Source organism: Bubalus kerabau, chromosome 7, assembly GCF_029407905.1.
Source record: "Bubalus kerabau isolate K-KA32 ecotype Philippines breed swamp buffalo chromosome 7, PCC_UOA_SB_1v2, whole genome shotgun sequence".
NCBI classification, from domain to species: Eukaryota; Metazoa; Chordata; class Mammalia; order Artiodactyla; family Bovidae; genus Bubalus; species Bubalus kerabau.
In genome coordinates, this window is record NC_073630.1 from 88,910,248 (window position 1) to 88,931,582 (window position 21,335).

A 21,335-nucleotide genomic window follows, 5' to 3' on the forward strand; every position below is an offset into this window, starting at 1 on the left:
GTCATTTTGACACTGATATTATATATGAAGGAAATACATCTAACTGTATGAAGGACTATTTTTGGGGAAAATAAATGGCAGGAACTGAGAATGAGAGATAGGATCTCAGTATATCTGGCAAAGTTTAGAGAAAGAATCTAGAACCATGGTAGAGCTGGAATGAGATTCAGAAGCAAAGAACCTGGGGAGAAAATAAAATTGAAAAGCAGAGGAAGGTAGGCAGCAATTCATGTACCCTGCAGAACTTATGTTTTCTGCTCTACAGGCAGCAGATCCTTCTAAATCCCAACTCTATTACCATTTAGAATATCACAGTTGATACTCCCATTAATTTAGGCAATATGATCGATCTGAGTCTGCAGGTAAATTATCTTTGGTAAAATATATAGAACATAGTAGAAGCAAATATTTCCCTTATCATAAAAGGCAAGTAAGTTTAACAATCAAAGCATGACACTGCATGAATAACTTTTTTTATAGCATATACAGCATGATCTTGTGGTTTTATATATATATATATATATATATATATATATGTGTGTGTGTGTGTGTGTGTGTGTGTACACACAGGAGCAAAGAAACTTGTGTCTACCTATTAGCATTTTAGATTATCATGATCCAGAAAAACTTGAGCAGGATTTCATAATATAATCACATGTGAATTGTTAAATAAAGATATTTTAAAGCATGTGACTTTAACTATGAGAGCCAGAGGTCATGAAACTCCAAATAAATAGTTTTTATTAGCACTTAAACTTGAAAAATGTAAATTTTACAAAGGTTTAGCCTTTGCATACCTAAAATTATTGTCAGATTTTTAATATAATGAATATAATGATGCATATATATGCTAAGTCACTTCAGTCATGTCTGAGTCTTTGCAACCCTGTGGACTATAGCCAGCCAAGCTCTTCAGTCCATAGGATTCTCCATGCAAGAATACTGGAGTGGGTTGCCATGCTCTCCTTAAGGCAATCTTCCCGACCCAGCAATCAAACCCATTTCTGTCTCCTGCATTGACAGGCAGGTTATCTATCACCAGCACCACCTGAAAAGCCCCATAATGATATATCAAAAAGTAAATATTTGTGTTTAAGAAAAGCTTTGGCTAGAAGATAGAATATATGCATTTAGTTGTCAGAGTGATTCTTTTGAATAAACTCAGAAAATTCAGAAAAGAGGTATCTAAATCCTGAGTTACTTAAATTCTTTTATGTTAACACTATTGTATATTAATGAAAAGCAAAGAGATATCTTGAGTTTGGCATAAAATGACCAAAGATTAAACTATGATTTAAAGGCTATTATAGAGATGGAGTACAAGATGGAGGAGGAGTAGGTAGGCGAGGAGTACATCTCTCTCCGTAGTACATCAGGAATGTACCTTCAGACATGGCAGTGCATGCAGAACACCAGCTGAGAGTGGACAGGAGTACCTGACCAGAGGGAAAGAATATATAGAACCACGCAAAACTCGGTAGGATGAAGAAACTAGGGAGAAAAACAGGAGTGTTAGTAGGACTGCGCTTGCCCTTAGTGGGTGGAGGAACTGAAGCAGGGGTCTGATCCCCACAATTGTCTGGGTCGGAGGAAACATATTTAAGGCTGAGAGTGAAACAGCTGATCTGTGGCAGCCTAAATGGAATGAGAATCAGACAGCCCTTGCTGCAGCCATACATACCCAGACAGGGATGCAGGGCCCCTGGAAGGTGCAGCGGCTGGGAGATGGGGTTTAGGGATTGTGGAGCAATCCCAGGGCTAGGGTTGCTGTTGACTGTGGAGAGATTGAATGAGGGGATATGAGGGAGGAGATTGTGGTGGGAAATGCCTGTGGAGGAAAGCCGGGCAGCCATGGAAGCAAGGCGATACTGCTGGATCATGCATAGGCGGGTGGAGCCATCACCATAGCTTCTCTCTCCCCACATGCCAGCATCAGCAGCTAAACAATAGAGAGTCTGTCACATCAAATGCCTGATGCACTGAACTACAGAGTAGGATCCCACCCAGGGTGCTCCTTTGAGTGATGCACCGAACTATAGAGTAGGAACTCACCTAGGGTTCCACTTTAAGTGCCTGATGCACAGATCTGCTGAGTAGGACCCCAGCCAGGGGGGCCACTCTATGTGCCTGACGTGTCAAACAACAGAGAAGGACCCTAGGCAAGGGAACCCTCTAAGTGCCTGAATGGACAGAGCTACAGAGAAAGACTTCTGAGGCCTTCTGATCACCAGCTATAAGAGGCTCTAAAAAACACTCTGATGGGGCCATAACTCCAGTGGCGGAGGCAGTCCATGTCCCTGCATACTTGGTGCCCCCTGGGTCCCTGCAAACTAAGCAGCTGTGCCACCTTTATGCTTAACCCTCACTGAGGCACAGCTGTCACAGGCAAAAAAAAAATCTTGTGTGTATGCACACAGTGTTGCTTTGGTTGTCTCCAACTCTTTGTGACTCTGTGGACTGTGGCCTGCCACACTACTCTGTCGGGGTTGGGGGGAGGGGGTTCTCCAGGCAAGAATCCTGGAGTGTATTGGCCAATACTGGTCGCCATACCCTTCTGCTACTGCTGCTAAGTCGCTTCAGTCGTGTCTGACTCTGTGTGACCCCATAGACAGCAGCCCAACAGGCTCTGCCGTCCCTGGGATTCTCCAGGCAAGAACACTGGAGTGGGTTGCCATTTTCTTCTCCAATGCCTGAAAGTGAAAAGTGAAAGTGAAGTCATACTCTTCTAGAGCATTATATTTCCTGCTTCCCTAGCCAGCAATTCCCCTGCGTACCTGCTGCAGCCAGAACCCCAGCAACCCAAGCAGCAGCACTGCCTCCACACCTGGTCCTCATGGAGGCAGACACAATCCTCCAGGGAAGCCTCAGGAGCAAACTCCAGTGGCTGACCCACATGCAGAGGTGGAAATAAAACCACAGTTGAAACCCAGGGGGTAGTGTGGCTAAGGAAGAAGGCCCAAAACCTTCCCACCAGCTGTGCAAATGCCAGATTAAATCCACACGATCAACTAGGCAGACTCTGTGTCTGTGGAATATATTAAAGGACATTGAGAGCTCCCACAAAAGAAAATGCACTAGTTCTGATAGCTGTGGACATTGGAGGCAAGAACGCACAGGACTGGTACCAGATTAGAATCTGAACTGCCCCCACAGCAGGTCCAGAGACCAGCACAATGTTGGAGAGCACCCTAAGAAGGTGAGTTGGACTGTGACTCCCAGCAAGGGAAAGGAGTCCGGCAGTTATTGGCACTATGAAATCTAATTAAGATTTTGAGCTTTTTAATGTTTTTTTTTAAGCCACATTTTTTTTTTTTTTTTTTTTTATTGCTGGTATAAAACTCTTCTTCTACATTGGGCTTTTGCAGTTCTGTGGAGCTTTCCTTTTTTGTTGTTTTCTTTCTTCCTTTTTTTTTTTTTTTCTCTCTTCTTTAATTTTAATTTCTTAAATATATATTTTTTACATTTATTTCTTTGTTTGATTTTCTATTGTTATTTTCCCCTTGCAGTTAATTTTTAATGTATACAAATCTTTATCTACCTCTATTTAACTTTGCATATCTATTCTTTCTTTCTCTTCTTTCTTCCCTTTCCTCCCAACATATTTGTTAGTTTTGTATTCATTTATTCCCCTCTTGGCACCTTGCTTTAGTTTTGCTTTCCAGTTTGTGCTTTATTTAGTTTTGCTCTTAACTGGTAGATGTAATTTTTAGTTTCCTTTGTTTGCTGGGTCAATCTACTGTACTTTATTTAGTTGGACTGTTTTGATTTTGCTTATGGGTGTATATGTATATATGTATATTCCGTTATTTTAAATATTATTTGCCTGATTTTGTAACTGCCATCCATCAGGGATTCATTTTTTATTTCTTTTTTTTGGGTATTTGTTTTAATCTTACTTAATGCCATAACAAACCACTTGTGGAATCTTCATTCCTGACCAGAGATCAAGCCCTGAGCCTTTGGAGTGGGAGCATTGACTCCAAGACCCTAGACTACCAGAGAACTAACCTTAGGGAGTTTCAAATAGTGAGAACTCACACAAAGGAAACCACCTGAATGCAAGACCCGGCATCACCCAACCACCAGTAGCACCCTGTACATCTAAACAACAAGCAAAACAAAAATACAAACCCAGTCATCAGCAGACAGGATTAACACCTCCCTCAGCCTTGTCCATCAGAGGAAAAGCAAACAAACCAAAAAACAATTCAGCACAAATCTCACTCTATAAGCTTACACAAACCACTGGACCAAGCCTAGGATGGAAGAAACCAAAAGGAAGAAAGAATTCAATCTTGAAGCTGGGGAAAAGAAGACCTCAAACACAATGAGCTAAAAAAAGAAAAAAAAGAGGAAAAGGCAGAGAAATACTACACAATGAAGGAAAAAACTAGAAACACAGAAGTCCAAATAAATGCTGAGGAAATAGGCAAACTACCTGAAAAAGAATTCAGAATAATCAGTAAAGATGATCAAAAACGTTGAAAACAAGATGGAGAAAGTAAAAGAATCAAATAACAAAGAACTAGAAGGATTAAAGGATAATCATACAGGGAAAAACAGCACAATTACTGAAATTAAAAATATTCTAGAAAGAATAAATAACAGAATATCTGAAACAGAAGAAAGAAGTAGTGAGTTGGAAGGTAAAATGGTGGAAATAACTTCTGAAGAGCAGTATAAAGTAAAAAGAATGAAAAGAAGTGAACATTCCTATACATTAATAATGAGAAAATAGAAAGAGAAATTAAGGAAACAATTCCATTCACCATTGCAACAAAAAGAATAAAATACTTAGGAATATATTTACCTAAGGAAACTAAAGACCTGTATATAGAAAACTATAAACACTGATGAAAGAAATCCAAGTGGACACTAATAGATGGAGAAATATATCATGTTCATGGATCAGAAGAATCAATATAGTGAAAATGAGTATACTACCCAAAGCAATCTATAGATTCAATGCAATCTATATCAAGCTACCAACGGTATTTTTCACAGAGCTAGAACAAATAATTTCACAATTTGTATGGAAATACAAAAAAAAAAAAAAAAAAAAAAAACAAAACTCAAATAGCCAAAGCAATCTTGAGAAAGAAGAATGGAACTGGAGGAATCAACCTACCTGACTTCAGGCTCTACTACAAAGCCACAGTCATCAAGACAGTATGGTACTGACACAAAGACAGAAATATAGATAAGTGGAACAAAATATAAAGCCCAGAGATAAATCCATGCACCTATGGACACCTTATCTTTGACAAAGGAGGCAAGAATATACAAAGGAGAAAAGACAATCTCTTTAACAAGTGGTGCTGGGAAAACTGGTCAACCACTTGTAAAAGAATGAAACTAGAACACTTTCTAACACCATACACAAAAATAAACTCAAAATGGATTGAAGATCTAAACATAAGACCAGAAACTATAAAATTCCTAGAGGAGAATATAGGCAAAACACTCTCCGACATACATCACAGCAGGATCCTCTATGACCCACCTCCCAGAATATTGGAAATAAAAGAAAAAATAAACAAATGGGATCTAATTGAAATTAAAAGCTTCTGCACAACAAAAGAAACTATAAGCAAGGTGAAAAGACAGCCTTCAGAATGGGAGAAAATAATAGCAAATGAAGCAACTGACAAACAACTAATCTCAAAAATATACAAGCAACTCCTATGGCTCAATTCTAGAAAAATAAATGACCCAATCAAAAAATGGGCCAAAGAACTAAATAGACATTTCTGCAAAGAAGACATACAGATGGCTAACAAACACATGAAAAGACGCTCAACATCACTCATTATCAGAGAAATGTAAATCAAAACCACAATGAGGTACCATTTCACACCAGTCAGAATGGCTGCGATCCAAAAGTCTATAAGCAATAAATGCTGGAGAGGATGTGAAGAAAAGGGAACCCTCTTACACTGTTGTTGGGAATGCAAACTAGTACAGCCACTATGGAGAACAGTGTGGAGATTCCTTAAAAAACTGGAAATAGAACTGCCATATGACCCACCAATCCCAATACTGGGCATACACACCAAGGAAACCAGAATTGAAAGAGACACGTGTACCCCATTGTTCATCGCAGCACTTTATAATAGCCAGGACATGGAAGCTACCAAATGTCCATTAGCAGATGAATGGATAAGAAAGCTGTGGTACATATACACAATGGAGTATTGCTGCTGTGTTGCTTCAGTCATGTCTGACTCTGTGCGACCCTATAGACGGCAGCCCACCAGGCTCCCCGTCCCTGGGATTCTCCAGGCAAGAACACTGGAGTGGGTTGCCATTTCCTTCTCCAGTGCATGAAAGTGAAAATGAAAGTGAAGTCACTCAGTCATGTCCGACTGTAGCGACCCCATGAACTGCAGCCTACCGGGCTCCTCCGTCCATGGGATTTTCTAGGCAAAAGTACTGGAGTGGGGTGTCATTGCCTTCTCCAAAATGGAGTATTACTCAGCCATTAAAAAGAATACATTTGAATCAGTTCTAATGAGGCGGATGAAACTGGAGCCTATTATACAGAGTGAAGTAAGCCAGAAAGAAAAACACCAATACAGTATACTAACTCATATATATGGAATTTAGAAAGAAGATAATGACAACCCTGTATGCGAGATAGCAAAAAAGACACAGATGTTTAGAACAGTCTTTTGGCCTCTATGGGAGGGTGTGGGGAGGTGGAGATGATTTGTGAGAATGGCACTGAAACATGTATAATATCATATAAGAAACGAATCACCAGTCCAGGTTCGATGCAGGATACAGGAAGCTTGGGGCTGGTGCACTGGGATGACCCAGAGGGATGGTATGGGAAGGGAGGTGGGAAGGGAGTTCAGGATGGGGAACACGTGTACACCTGTGGCAGATGCATATTGATGTATGGCAAAACTAATACAATATTGTAAAGTAAATAATAATAAATAAATAAATAAAAGAAAAAAGAAAAAAAAGAAGTGAGGATAATCTCAGAGACCTCAGGGACAATATCAAATACACCAACATTCGAAGTAAAGGGGTCCCAGAAGAAGAAGAGAAAAAGAAAGGGTGTGAGAAAATTTTTGAAGAGATTATAGTTGAAAATTTCCCCAACATGGAAAAGGAAAGAGTCAATCAAGTTCAAGAGACACAGAGTCACTCAGGATAAACCCAAGGAGAGACATGCCAGGACACATGCTAATCAAACTAACAAAGACTAAACACAAAGAAAGACTATTAAAAGCAGCAAGAGAAAAGCAACAAGTAACATACAAGGGAAATCCCATACATTTAATAGTTGATCTTTCAGCAGAAACTCTTGCAGGCCAGAAGGGAATGGCAGGATATATTTAAAGTACAGAAAGGTAAAAACCTACAGCCAAGATTATTGTACCTGACAAGGATCTAATTCAAAATTGATGGAGAAATAAAAAGCTTTTTAGACAAGCAAAAGTTAAGAGAATTCAATAGCACCAAACCAATTTTACAACAAATGTTGAAGGGACTTATATAGTCAAGAAATACAAGAGAAGAAAAAGATCTACAAAATCAGCTCCAAATAATTAAGAAAATGGCAATAGGAATATGCATATCAATAATTGCTTTAAATGTAAGTGGATTAAATCCTCAAACCAAAAGACACAGACTTTCTGAATGGATATAAAAACAAGACTCATATATATGCTGTTTACAAGAAACCCACTTCAGATCTAAAGACACATATAAATTGAAAGTAAGAGGATGGAAAAATATCTTCCATCAAATGAGAAGTAAAAGAAAGCTGGAGTAGCAATGCTCATATCAGACAAAATAGACCTTAAAATGAAGAATACTACAAGAGATAAGGAAAGACACTACATAGTGATCAAGGGATCAATCCAAGAGGAAGACATAACAACTGTAAATATCTATGCACCCAACATAGGAGCACCTCAATAAATAAGACAAACACTAACAGACATAAAAGGAGAAATTGAAGTAACACAATAGTAGGAGAATTTAACACCCCACTCACACCAAAGGACAGATCATCAAAACAGAAAATTAATAAGGAAACATAAGTCTTAAATGATACATTGGATGAGATGGATCTCATTGATATCTTCAAGACATTCCATCCAAATGCAGTGCATGTGGAACTTCCTCCAAGTGCACGTGCATCCTTCTCAAGTGCACGTGGAACATCCTCCAAGATAGAGAACATCTTGGGTCACAAATCAAACCTCAGTAAATTTAAGAAAATTGAAATCATATCAGGCATCTTCTCTGACCACAGCACTAAGAGACTAGGTATCAATTAGAAGAAAAAAGCTGTAAGAAACACAAACACATGGAGATTAAACAACACGTTTCTAAATAATTAACAGCTTACTGAAGAAATCAAAAGGGAAATAAAAAAAATTCTAGAAACAAATGACAATGAAAACATGACAACTCAAAACCTATGTGATGCAGCAAAAGCAGTTCTAAGAGGGAAGTTTATAGCAATACAACTGTACCTCAAGAAACAGGAAAAACATCAAATAGACAATCTAGCTTCACACCTAAAACAACTGGAAAAAGAAGAAGAAGAAGAAGAAATTAATAAAAGGAAAAAAATCATAAAGATCACAACAGAAATATGTGAAAAAAAACATGAAAGAAACAATAATAAAGATTAATAAAACTAAAAACTGGTTATTTGAGAAGATAAACAAAATGACAAACCTTTAGCAAGACTCATCAAGAAAAAAAGAGAAGAATCAAATCAACAAAATTAGAAATGAAAAAAGAGAGGTTACAACAGACAATGCAGAAACACAAAGGGTTGTAAGAGACTATTAGGAACAACTATATGGTAAAAAAGTAGATAGTCTGGAAGAAATGGACAGATTCTTAGAAAAATTCAATCTTCCAAGACTGAACCAGGAAGAAATAGAAATTATGAACAACCCCATTACAAGCACTGAAATTGAAGCTGGGATTAAAAAAAAAAAAAAAAAAATTCCCCAAAATCAAAAGCCCAGGACCAGATGGCTTTACAGGAAAGTTCTATCAAACATTTGAAGAAGAGATAATGCCTGTCCTCCTAAAACTCCTTCAAAAAATTGCAGAGGAAGGACCACTTACAAACTCATTCTACAAGGTATCACCTTGATACCAAAACCAAACAAAGACAACACAGAAAAAGAAAACTATAGGCCAATATCACTGATGAACATAGATGCAAAAATCCTCAACAAAATTTTAGCAGACAGAATTCAGCAAAATATCAAAAAGCTCATACACCATTATCAAGTTGGGTTTATTCCAGGGATGCAAGGATTCTACAATATACAGAAATCAATCAATGTGATACATCATATTAACAAATTGAGACATAAAAGCCATATGATAATCTCAATAGATGCAGAAAAAGTCTTTGACAAAATTTAGCACCCATTTATAATGAAAACTCTTTTAAAAATGGGCATAGAAGGAATCTACCTCAACATAGTAAAGGCCATATATGATAAGCTTATAGCAAACATTGTTTTCAATGGTGAAAAACTGAAAGCATTCCCTCTAAGATCAGGAAAAAGAGAAGGGTGTCCACTCTCATCACTATTATTCAACATAGTTCTGGAAGTCCTAGCTATAGCAATCAGAGTAGAAAAAAATAGATAAATAAAAGGCATCCAGATCAGAAAAAAAGAAGTAAAACTCTCACTGTTTGCAGATGACATGATACTGTACATGGAAAACTCTAAAGATAGTATCAGAAAATTACTAGAGCTAATCAGTGAATTTAGCAAAGTTGCAAAATCAATACACAGAAATCATTTGCATTTTATGTAATAACATTGAGAAATCAGAAAGAGAAATTAAGGAATCAACCCAATTACCATTTCAACAAAAAGAATAAAATATCAAGGAATAAACTTACCCAAAGAGACAAAAGAACTGTACACAGAAAATTTTAAGACACTGATGAAAGAAATCAAAGATGACATAAATAGATGGAGAGAAAGTCCATACTTCTGGATAGGAAGAATCAATATTATGAAAATGACTATACTACCAAATGCAATCTACAGTTTCAATGCAATCCTTATTGAATCACCAATGGCATTTTTCACAGAAAAAGAACAAAAAAATTCACAATTCATATGGAACCACAAAAGACCCCAAATAGCCAAAGCAGTCTTAAGAAAGAAAAATGGACCTGGAGGAATCAAGCTTCCTGACTTCAGATTATACTACAAAGTTACAGTTATCAAGACAGCATGGTGCAGGCACAAAAACAGAAATACAGACCAATGGAACAAGATAGAAAGCCCAGAAATAACCCATGCACATATGGGTACCTTATTCTTGACAAAGGAGGCAAGAATATACAATGGGACAAAAACAGCCTCTTCAATAAATGGTTCTGGAAAAACCGGACAGCTACATGTAACAGAATTAATTTAGAACACTTTCTTTTTTTTTTTTAATTTTATTTTATTTTTAAACTTTACATAATTGTATTGGTTTTGCCAAATATTGAAATGAATCCGCCACACATAAGCTCAAAATTGGTTAAAGAGCTCCATGTAAGACAAGAAACTATAAAACTCTAAGAGGAAAACATAGGCAGAGCCTCGAATACATAAATCAAAGCAAGATCCTCTATGACCCACCTCCTAGAGTAATGGAAATAAAAACAAAAGTAAATAAGTGGGACCGATTAAACTTAAAAGCTTTTGCACAGCAAAGGAAACTATAAGCAAGGTGAAAAGACAACCCTCAGAATGGGAGAAAATAATAGTAAATGAAACAACTGACAAAGGATTACTTTCCAAAATATACAAGCAGCTCATACAATTCAATACAAGAAAAACAAACGACCCAATGAAAAAGTGGGAAAAAGACCTAAAGAGACATTTCTCCAAAGAAGACATACAGATGGCTAACAAACACATGAAAAGACGCTTCACATCACTCATTATTCAATACAGTTCAGTTCAGTTCAGTTCAGTCGCTCAGTCGTGCCCGACTCTTTGCGACCCCATGAATCGCAGCATGCCAGGCCTCCCTGTCCACCACCAACTCCCAGAGTTCACTCAGACTCAAGTCCATCGAGTCAGTGATGCCATCCAGCCATCTCATCCTCTGTCGCCCTCTTCTCCTCCTGCCCCCAATCCCTCCCAGCATCAGGGTCTTTTCCAACGAGTCAAGTCTTCGCATGAGGTGGCCAAAGTATTGGAGTTTCAGCTTTAGCATCATTCCTTCCAATGAACACCCAGGACTGATCTCCTTTAGAATGGACTGGTTGGCTCTCCTTGCAGTCCAAGGGACTCTCAAGAGTCTTCTCCAACACCATACATCAGAAGCATCAATTCTTCGGCACTCAGCTTTCTTCACAGTTCAACTCTCACATCCATACATGACCACTGGAAAAACCATAGCCTTGACTATATGGACATTTGTTGGCAAAGTAATGGCTCTACTTTTCAATATGCTATCTAGGTTGGTCATAACTTTCCTTCCAAGGAGTGTCTTTTAATTTCATGGCTGCAGTCACCATCTGCAATGATTTTGGAGCCCAAAAAACAAAGTCTGACACTGTTTCCACTGTTTCCCCATCTATTTCCCATGAAATGATGGGCCAGATGCCATGATCTTCGTTTTCTGAATGTTGAGCTTTAAGCCAACTTTTTCACTCTCTTCTTTCACTTTCATCAAGAGGCTTTTTAGTTTCTCCTCAGTTTCTGCCATAAGGGTGGTGTCATCTGCATATCTGAGGTTATTGATATTTCTCCTGGCAATCGTGATTCCAGCTTGTGTTTCTTCCAGCCCAGTGTTTCTCATGATATACTCTGCATATAAGTTAAATAAGCAGGGGGACAATACACAGCCTTGATGTACTCCTTTTCCTATTTGGAACCAGTCTGTTGTTCCATGTCCAGTTTTAACTGTTGCTTCCTGACCTGCACACAGGTTTCTCAAGAGGCAGGTCAGGTGGTCCAGTATTCCCATCTCAATGGCCATCATCAAAAAGTGTACAAACAATAAGTCCTAGAGAGAGTGTGGAGAAAAGGGAATGCTTTTGCACTGTTGATGGGAATGTAAATTGAAAATCCACTATGGAAGATGGTGTGGAGATTCCTTTAAAAACTAAGAATAAAACCACCACATGATTTAGCAAATCCACTTTTAGGCCTATATCTTGAGAAAACCAAAATTGAAAAAGACACATGTATCCCATTGTTTATTGCAGCACTATTTACAATATCTAGAACATGGAAGCAACCTAGATGTCCATCAACAAATAAATTGATAAATAAATTGTGGTACATACACACAATGGAATATTACTCATCCATAAAAAGGAGCACATTTGAGTCAGTTCTAATGAAGTGGATGAACCTAGAGCCTATTCTTCAGAGTGAAGTAAGTCAGAAAGAGAAAGATACATATCATATTCTAACACACACACATATATATATGGAATATATAAAAAATGGTACTGAAGAATTTGTTTGCAGGGCAGCAATGGAGAAACAGACATAGAGAATAGACTTATGGACATGGGGAGAGGGGAGGAGAGGGTGAGATGTATGGAAAGAGTAACATGGAAACTTACATTACCATATGTAAAATAGATAACCAGAGGGAATTTGCTATATGGCTCAGGAAACTCAAGCAGGGCCTCTGTATCAACCTAGTGGTGTGGAATGGGGAGGGAGATGGGAGAGAGGTTCAAATGGGAGGGGATATATGTATACCTAAACCTGATTCATGTTGAGGTTTGACAGAAAACAACAAAATTCTGTAAAACAATTATCTTTTAATTGAAAAAATAAAGACTATTATAAGAAAGGTCATTATCATATTTTCTATGATAATTAGGATTATGGTATATTATTGCTTTAATTGCATGCATAATATCTTTAAGCAAGTTCCATCTGCACTTGCATTTTTAAGCTCTATTCCTTAAAGCAATATAATTATTTAATTATTCAAAACTTCATAAAATTGAGAAAACATATTTTTAGCTCCTATATTTAACTACTCAGCTAATAATAAATTATGATTACTTTGTTCTAATACCTGTAAAAAGACAAATAATTGCCCAAATCATTTCTATTTATCCTGATAGTTTTATATTTGCTCTATTTTTATATTTGGTAGACATATTTGTTCTTAGTTATTTTCAGTCTATTTTTTAAGTTATAGATATCAAAGTCCGTGGTAAACTGTTACTGAACTTGGTTAATACATAACATCATCTGAGTTAGAATGAATTTTTTTTTCTTTGTCAACAAATTATTGGAAAGCATATTGAAGATAGGTTTTTTAGAAAATAAATGAAGAGATATTTTTAAGCGGAGAATTTGGTGGAATTTCAAAGCAAAGACATGAGCAGAACCCCCCGCATTCACCTACAGGATTACAGAAGGAAAGAAAAAGAATATTCTGTTGTTAGACACAACTTTACTTTTTAAATTCAACTGTCTTCATATTTACTGCAGGTTTCAGGCTGATGCTAGTTGATAAGAAGCCAGTACTTGTGCTTAGAATAGTGCTCACAGAACAGGTCATGAGAGGACCAGGAGAAATACTGAGACCAAGGAAAAGAAAGAAATGGATGAACTCTTGAGTTTCTGATGGAGAAATCAACCCCATAGAAAACAGCATTTATTAGAAGTGCATTTTCTGTCCAAAGTATCTGCAGTGGAAACTCTAAACAATTTGCTTCTTCTTTGCAATATTTATATTGTAAGTAAAATTAATGAAGGATTAAAATTAAGTAATTTTTTGTGTGTGTGGTTGTTCATGTCCAACTCTTGTGACCATATGGACTGCAACACATCAATCTCTTCCATCCTTCACTGTTTCCCATTGTTGTTGTTTGGTTGCTAAGTCATGTCTAACTCTGTGCAATCTCATGGACTGTAGCCTGCTAGGCTCCTCTGTCCATGGGATTTCCCAACAAGAATACTGGAGTGGGTTGCAATTTCTTCCTCTGGGAGATCTGCCTGGTGCAGGAATCAAACACAAGTCTTCTACATTGGCAGGCAGATTCTTTACCACTAAGCCACCAGGGAAGCCTGATGGCTTACAAAAATCTTACAGTGTTTTCTCAAATTTATGTCCATTGAGTCAGTGATGCTATTTAATCATCTCATCCTCTGCCAACCCCTTCTCCTTTTTCCCTCCATCTTTCCCATAGTCAGGGCCTTTTCCAATGAATTGGCTCTTCTTACCAAATGGCTAAAGTATTGGAGATTCAACTTCAGCATCAGTCCTTCCAGTCAATATTCAGGGTTGATTTCCTTTAGGATTGACTGGTTGGATCTCCTTGCAGTTCAAGGGACTCTCAAGAATCTTCTCCAGCACTACAATTCTAAAGCATCAATTCTTCACTGCTAGGCCTTCTTTATGGTCCAACTCTCACATATATGCATGCCTATGTGGAAAACCTGACTACATAGACCTTTGTCTAGGTTTGTCATAGCTTTTCTTCTGAGAAGCAAATGTCTTTTAATTTCATGTCACCACCAGCAATGGTTTTGGAGGACAAAAAAAAAAAAAAAAAAAAAAAAATACTGTTTCCACTTTTCCTCTTTCTATTTGTGTGAAGTGATGGACCAAACGCCATGATTTTCTCCTTTTTTAAAGCTGAGTTTCATGCCAACCTTTTCCTCTTTCACCCTCATTAAAAGGGCCTTTAGTTCCTTTTTACTTTCTGCCATTAGAAAGGTATCATCTGTGTATCTGAAGTTGATATTTCTGTAGTAATCTTGATTCCAGCTTGTGATTCAACCAGGCCAATATTTCACATGATGCACTCTGCATATAAGTTAAATAAGCAGGATGACGATATACAGGCTTATTGTACTTGTTAATTTAAAAGTGTAGGTATTAAATTCAAGTTATTTACTTTGACCCATCATCCCAATAGCCATGCCAACATGCAATAAACAGCTAGATCTCTGCAGCCAAGAAGCATTACAATAAAAATGAAGTACTATCATTATTAATATCCAAAGGAAGGATAGTCTTCAAATGAAAGACAAAAAAATAGTGTTTTATATTCCAAGAAGGAGAAAGTCTAATGTGTGATATGGAAGAAAATTGGTGGTGTAAAATGTGCTTTACAGCAGAGTAGAAATCCTAACAGGCTTCTGGTTTTCCTGACTGGTAAAGAAGCTCTGGCTAGAGTGTGTTCTACATTAGTTCTTGTATAGTTCTTTTAGAGAGTATGAAATAATTATTGCATATTGAACCCTAAATTATGTTAGATATTCAGGAAATATTCAACTTGATCAGTATGGAAATAGAATTAATCATTATGTTCCTGAGGCCTCAAACAACATCTCAACTGGTTGAACTAAAAGCAATGAATAAAGGAAAGCACTAAGTTTTTAATGGTAACAATTTCCATATGTTTATTCATTTGTCATATCTTTTTAAAGAATAGATTATTTTAAACCTTAATTCTGAATCATGTGGTAAATTTTTGGAGTGAGTATTTGATCTTTGACATGATAATTTTAGGAATGGACAAGAACCCAAAAGAACAGGAGAGAAATCTTTTCAAATCAGTGGCTGGATTATTCAGATGGACTCTTTCAAGGTTTCTAGCACTGGGATGACCCAGAGGGATGGTATGGGGAGGGAGGAGGGAGGGGGGTTCGGGATGGGGAACACACATATACCTGTGGCAGATTCATGTTGAAGTATGGCAAAACCAATACAATATTATAAAGTAATTAACCTCCAATTAAAATAAAGAAATTTATATTAAAAAAAAAAAAAAAGCAGAAGGCTACTCTCTCTTTTTCTTCTTTGCAGTCTTACCAAACTTCCAGCAGCAAAACAGGCAACATTTAGTGACCAGGAATGCAACAGTTGCCACACAAGCTAGCAGGAAGCCAATCACATCCAAAGAGTGGTACTGGAACCAGTTGAGGTCATGGAAAGCTGGTCGAAGGTGCTTGGCTCCTTTGTGGTGCATGACAAACTCAACCCAGAAGACTGCTTGGTCCAGGGGTTTCACAGGCTGATCATGGTGAATTCTTGATAACTTCATCGCATTCTCTTTATAGCTAAAATTGAATATATAAATAGCAACTTATATTTTTAAAAATATATTGCATAATTAATTATATGATAAGTTGTGTCATAAATGATATCATCAAGAATATGAAAAGCGTATGAAAACTTGTTTCCTCTTGAGATATTTCTAGCTGTGATGGTTCATCAGTTTGAAAGTGTTGGACGCTTTATAGTCTCAGTAATTACTAGAAGCGGGAGAGAACAGAATTACCAATTGAAAATAGCATTCTGAAAGTACAGAAATAGGATTATTATTAGAATGTGTAGCTTGAGAATACAGAATTTTGATTTAACTTGCTGAGTGTAGTATTGGGAACATGATAGTAAGAGCAAGCAGCATGGAGGGAAAGGTCTATGAAAAAGGAACTCTTTCCCCACTCCTTCAATCTTCCCCAGGTTTGGGATGGAGTGTCAGTGTTAACAAGACTTCAGCAGTAACAGGAAATGGTTTCAGTCTGTAATCTTCATGGTCCTGACATGTCAAATGAAAGCAAAAAAGATTCATGCAACCCTCTGGGCAAGAAGTAGGGCCTGAGACTGAACAGATGCTGGCATTTTTGCCTCAGGCTAAAGAGGGCTGTGTGTTGAAAACCAGAAACATTACTCTGCCAACAAAGATCTGAATAGTCAAGGCTATGGTCTTCCTAGTGGTTCCATACCATTGTGAGAGCTGGACCATAAAGAAGGTAAAATGCCAAATAACTGATGCCTTCAACTGTGGTGCTAGAGAAGACTCCTGAAAGTCCCTTGGATAGCAAGGAGATCAAACCAGTCAATCATAAGGCAGATCAACCCTGAATATTCACTAGAAGGACTGATGTTGAAGCGGAAGCTCCAGTATATTGGTCATCTGATGAGAACAGACAACTCATTGGAAAAGTCTATGATACTGGGAAAGATTGAGGGCAGAAGGAGAAGAGGGCATCAGAGGATGAGACAGTTGGATGGCAACACTTAAAATGAACATGAACTTGGGCAAACTCTGGGAGATGGTGAGGAACAGAGAGCCCCGGTATGCTGCAGTTCATGGGGTTGCAAAGAGTAGACACGACTGGGTGACTGAACAACAATAACAGAGGGCTGCACATGCGGTGGTGAGATGGGAGGATGGCAATGCATAGAACACTACCCCTTCTAACTTCTGTCAAGGAACAGAAGACCCCACCAGGATTTTGGTTGAAGGCTTTGAATGGCTGACTTAGAAGCAAGATTTCCTTGGTATTGTGAAGGAGGGAAGTTATTTACCCACACCAAAGTGCAGTCATCATTGATAGAGAATACAGAACATTATATTGTAGAAAATCATGGGAAAGTATGTAAAAAGTTTTGAGGAGGAGAACTATACAACATAAAAAAATAAACAAAGCCCTGCTTCCCTTTCATTAAAAAAAAAAGGCAAACCTTTCCTAATACACAGGAATATAAGGAATAAGTACCTCTGAATATATCTCAGGAAAACAAATAATACTGACAGAAGTTCCAAGACAGATGCAGAAACAAAATATCAGATAAAAATTCAATAAAAGAAATAGATATACTCTATTAAAACATAAACTGCATCATTAAGTACATATAAATATGAAATTAATGCTAGATGATATTGGAAATTGTGGTCATGGACAAGATAAGTACATTGTAAGCTTTGATAACATTGCACTGATAATAGAGCAAAGAAATAAGATGTGATGTTTAAGAGACACTGATGGAACCTGGTGCTTATTTAATTTCATGGCTGTAGTCATATCTACAGTGATTTTGGAGCCCCCAAAAATGAAGTCTGTCACCATTTCCATTGTTTCCCCATCTATTTGCCATGGTCCTTCTAGTGAAAGCTATGATTCTTCCAGTAGTCAAGCATGGATGGAAGAATTGGATCATAAAGAGAGCTGAGCACTGAAGAGTTGATGCTTTTGAACTGTGGAGTCGGAAAAGACTTGTGAAAGTCTCTTAGATTGCCAAGAGATCCAACCAGTCCATCCTAAAGGAGATCAGTCCTGGGTTTTCATTGGAAGGACTGATGTTGAAGCTGAAACTACAATACTTTGGACCACCTGATGCGAAGAGCTGACTCATTAGAAAGACCCTGATTCTGGGAAAGATTGAAGGCAGGAGGAGTAGGTATGACAGAGGGTGAGGTGGATGGATGGCATCACCGACTCGATGGACATGAGTTTGAGTGAACTCCAGGAGTTGGTGATGGACAGGGAGGCCTGGTGTGCTGCCGTTTATGGGGTCACAAAGAATCGGACATGACTGAGCAACTGAACTAACCTGAACTGGTGGTGAAAATAAAGTCCAATGCTGTAAAGAACAATATTGCATAGGAACCTGGAATGTTAGGCCTATGAATCAAGGTAAATTGGAAGAGATGGAACAGGAGATGACAAGCGTGAACACTGACATTTTAGGAATCAATTGACTAAAATGCACTGCAGCAGGTGAATTTAATTTAGCTGACCATTACATCTAATACTGTGGGAAAGAAGCACTTAGAGAAATACAATAGCCCTCATAGTCAACAAAAGAGTCCAAAATGCAAAACTTACCTGTAATCTCAAAAATGACAGAAAGATCCTGTGGTTTCGAAGGCAAACCATTCAAAACCATAGTAATCCAAGTATATGCCCCAACCAATAATGCCAAAGAAGCTGAATTTGAAGACCTACAATACCTTCTAGAACTAACACCAAAAAAAGATATCCTTTTCATCATAATGGACTGGAATCCAAAAATAGGAAGGTAAGAGATACTTGGAGTAACAGGCAAGATTGTCCTTGGTGTACAAAACAAAGGACAAAGGCTAACAGGGTTTTGCCCAGACAATGCACACTGGTCATAGCAAACACCCTCTTCCAACAACACAATTGACAACTCTACACATGGACATCACCAGATGGTCAACACCAAAATCAGATTGATTCTATTCTTTGCAGCCAAAGATGGAGAAGCTATATACAGTCAGCAAAAAACAAGACCAGGAGGTGACTGTGGCTCAGATCATGAATTCCCTATTGCCAAATTCAGACTTAAATTGATGAAAGTAGGGAAAACCACTAGATCATTCAGGTATGACCTAAATCAAATACCTTATGATTATACAGAGGAAGTAAGAAATAGATTCAAGGGATTAGATCTGGTACACAGAGTGCCTGAATAACTATGGACAGAAATTCATAACATTGTTCAGGAGGCCATGATCAAAACCATCCCCAGGATATAGAAATGCAAACAGGCAAAATGGTAGTCTGAGGAGACCTTACAAATAGCTGAGAAAAGAAAAGAAGTGAAAGGCAATAGAGAAAAGGAAAGATATATCCATCTGAATGCAGAGTTCCAAAGAATAACAAAGAGAGATAAGATAGCTTTCCTAAGTGATCAATTCAAAGATAGAGGAAAACAGTAGAATGGGAAAGACTAGAGATTTCTTCAAGAAAATTAGAGATACCAAGGGAATACTACATGTAAATATGGGCAAAATAAAGGCAGAAACTGTATGGACCTAACAGAAGCAGAAGGTATTAAGAGGAGGTAGCAAGAACACACAGAAGAATTATACAAAAAGGATCTTAATGAACCAGATAACTACGATGGTGTGAGCACTCACCTAGAGCCAGAAATCCTGGAGTGCAAAGTCAAATTGGTCTTAAGAAGCATCACTATGAACAGAGCTAGTGGAGGTGATGAAATTTCAGCTGAGCTATTTCTAATCCCAAGGAGCCTGGCATTCTATAGTCATTGTGGTCACAAAGAGTCAGACAAGATTGAGCGATTAAGCACAGCACAAAAGATGATACTATTAAAGTTATGCACTTAATATGCCAACAAACTTAGAAAACTCACCAGTGGTCATAGGACTAGAAACGGTCAATTTTCATTCCAATCACAAAGAAATAAAATGCCAAAGAATGTTCAAACTACTGCAGAATTGTACTCTTCTCACAATTCTACCAAAGTAATGCTCAAAGTTCTCCAAGCTTGGCTTCAACAGTTTATGAACCGAGAATCTCCAGATGCTCTAAATGTATTTAGAAAGGCAGAGGAAACAGAGATCATTGCTAACATCTGCTGGATCATAGAAAGAGCAAGGGAATTCCAGAAAAACATCAATTTCTGCTTCATTGACTATGTTAAAGACTTTACTGTGTGGATCACAAGAAACTGTGGAAAATTCTTAAAGAGATGGAAATACCAGTTCACCATACCTGCCTCCTGCAAAACCTATATGTGGGTCAAGAAACAACAGTTAGAACCAGACATGGAATAACAGACTGGTTGCAAATTGGGAAAGTAATATGTCAAGTCTGTATATTGTAACCCTGTTTATTTAACTTGCATGCAGACTACATCATGAGAAATGCCAGGCTGGATGAAGTTCAAGGTGGAATCAAGAGTGCTAGGACATTGTACAGGAGACAGGGATCAAGACCATCCCCATGGAAAAGAAATGCAAAAAAGCAAAATGGCTGTCCGAGGAGGCCTTACAAATAGCTGTGAAAAGAAGAGAAGCGAAAATCAAAGGAGAAAAGGAAAGATAGAAACATCTGAATGCAGAGTTCCAAAGAATAGCAAGAAGACATAAAGCCTTCTTCAGTGATCAATGCAAAGAAGTAGAGGAAAACAACAGAATGGGAAAGACTAGAGATCTCTTCAAGAAAATGAGCGATACCAGAGGAACATTTCATGCAAAGATGGGCTCGATAAAGAACAGAAATGCTATGGACCTAACAGAAGCAGAAGATATTAAGAACAGGTGGCAAGAATACACAGAAGAACTGTACAAAAAAGACCTTCACGACCCAGATAATCACGATGGTGTGATCACTCACCTAGAGCCAGACACCCTGGAATGTGAAGTCAAGTGGGCCTTAGAAAGCATCACTATGAACAAAGTTAGTGGAGGTGATGGAATTCCAGTTGAGCTATTCCAAATCCTGATAGATGATGCTGTGAAAGTGCTGCACTCAATATGCCAGCAAATTTGGAAAACTCAGCAGTGGCCACAGGACTGGAAAAGGTCAGTTTTCATTCCAATCCCAAAGAAAGCCAATGCCAAAGAATGCTTAAACTACCGCACAATTGCACTCATCTCACACGCTAGTAAAGTAATGCTCAAAATTCTCCAAACCAGGCTTCAGCAATATGTGAACCGTGAACTTCCTGATGTTCAAGCTGGTTTTAGAAAAGGCAGAGGAACCAGAGATCAAATTGCCAACATGCACTGGAACATGGAAAAAGCAAGAGAGTTCCAGAAAAATATCTATTTCTGCTTTATT

General features: G+C 37.9%; 1 protein-coding gene across 1 annotated transcript in view; it reads right to left on the reverse strand.

Moving 5' to 3' along the window:
- Window positions 1-15,772: 15,772 nt before the first annotated feature.
- LOC129657103 (UDP-glucuronosyltransferase 2C1-like) overlaps window positions 15,773-21,335 on the reverse strand; it is a 30,449-nt gene continuing 24,886 nt past the window's right edge. Inside the window, exons 7-8 of the mRNA XM_055587413.1 lie at window positions 19,162-19,168; window positions 15,773-16,052 (exon numbers count right to left, since the gene is read on the reverse strand). Coding sequence (XP_055443388.1) covers window positions 15,773-16,052; window positions 19,162-19,168 — 287 coding nt within the window. The remainder of the gene's footprint in view (window positions 16,053-19,161; window positions 19,169-21,335) is intronic.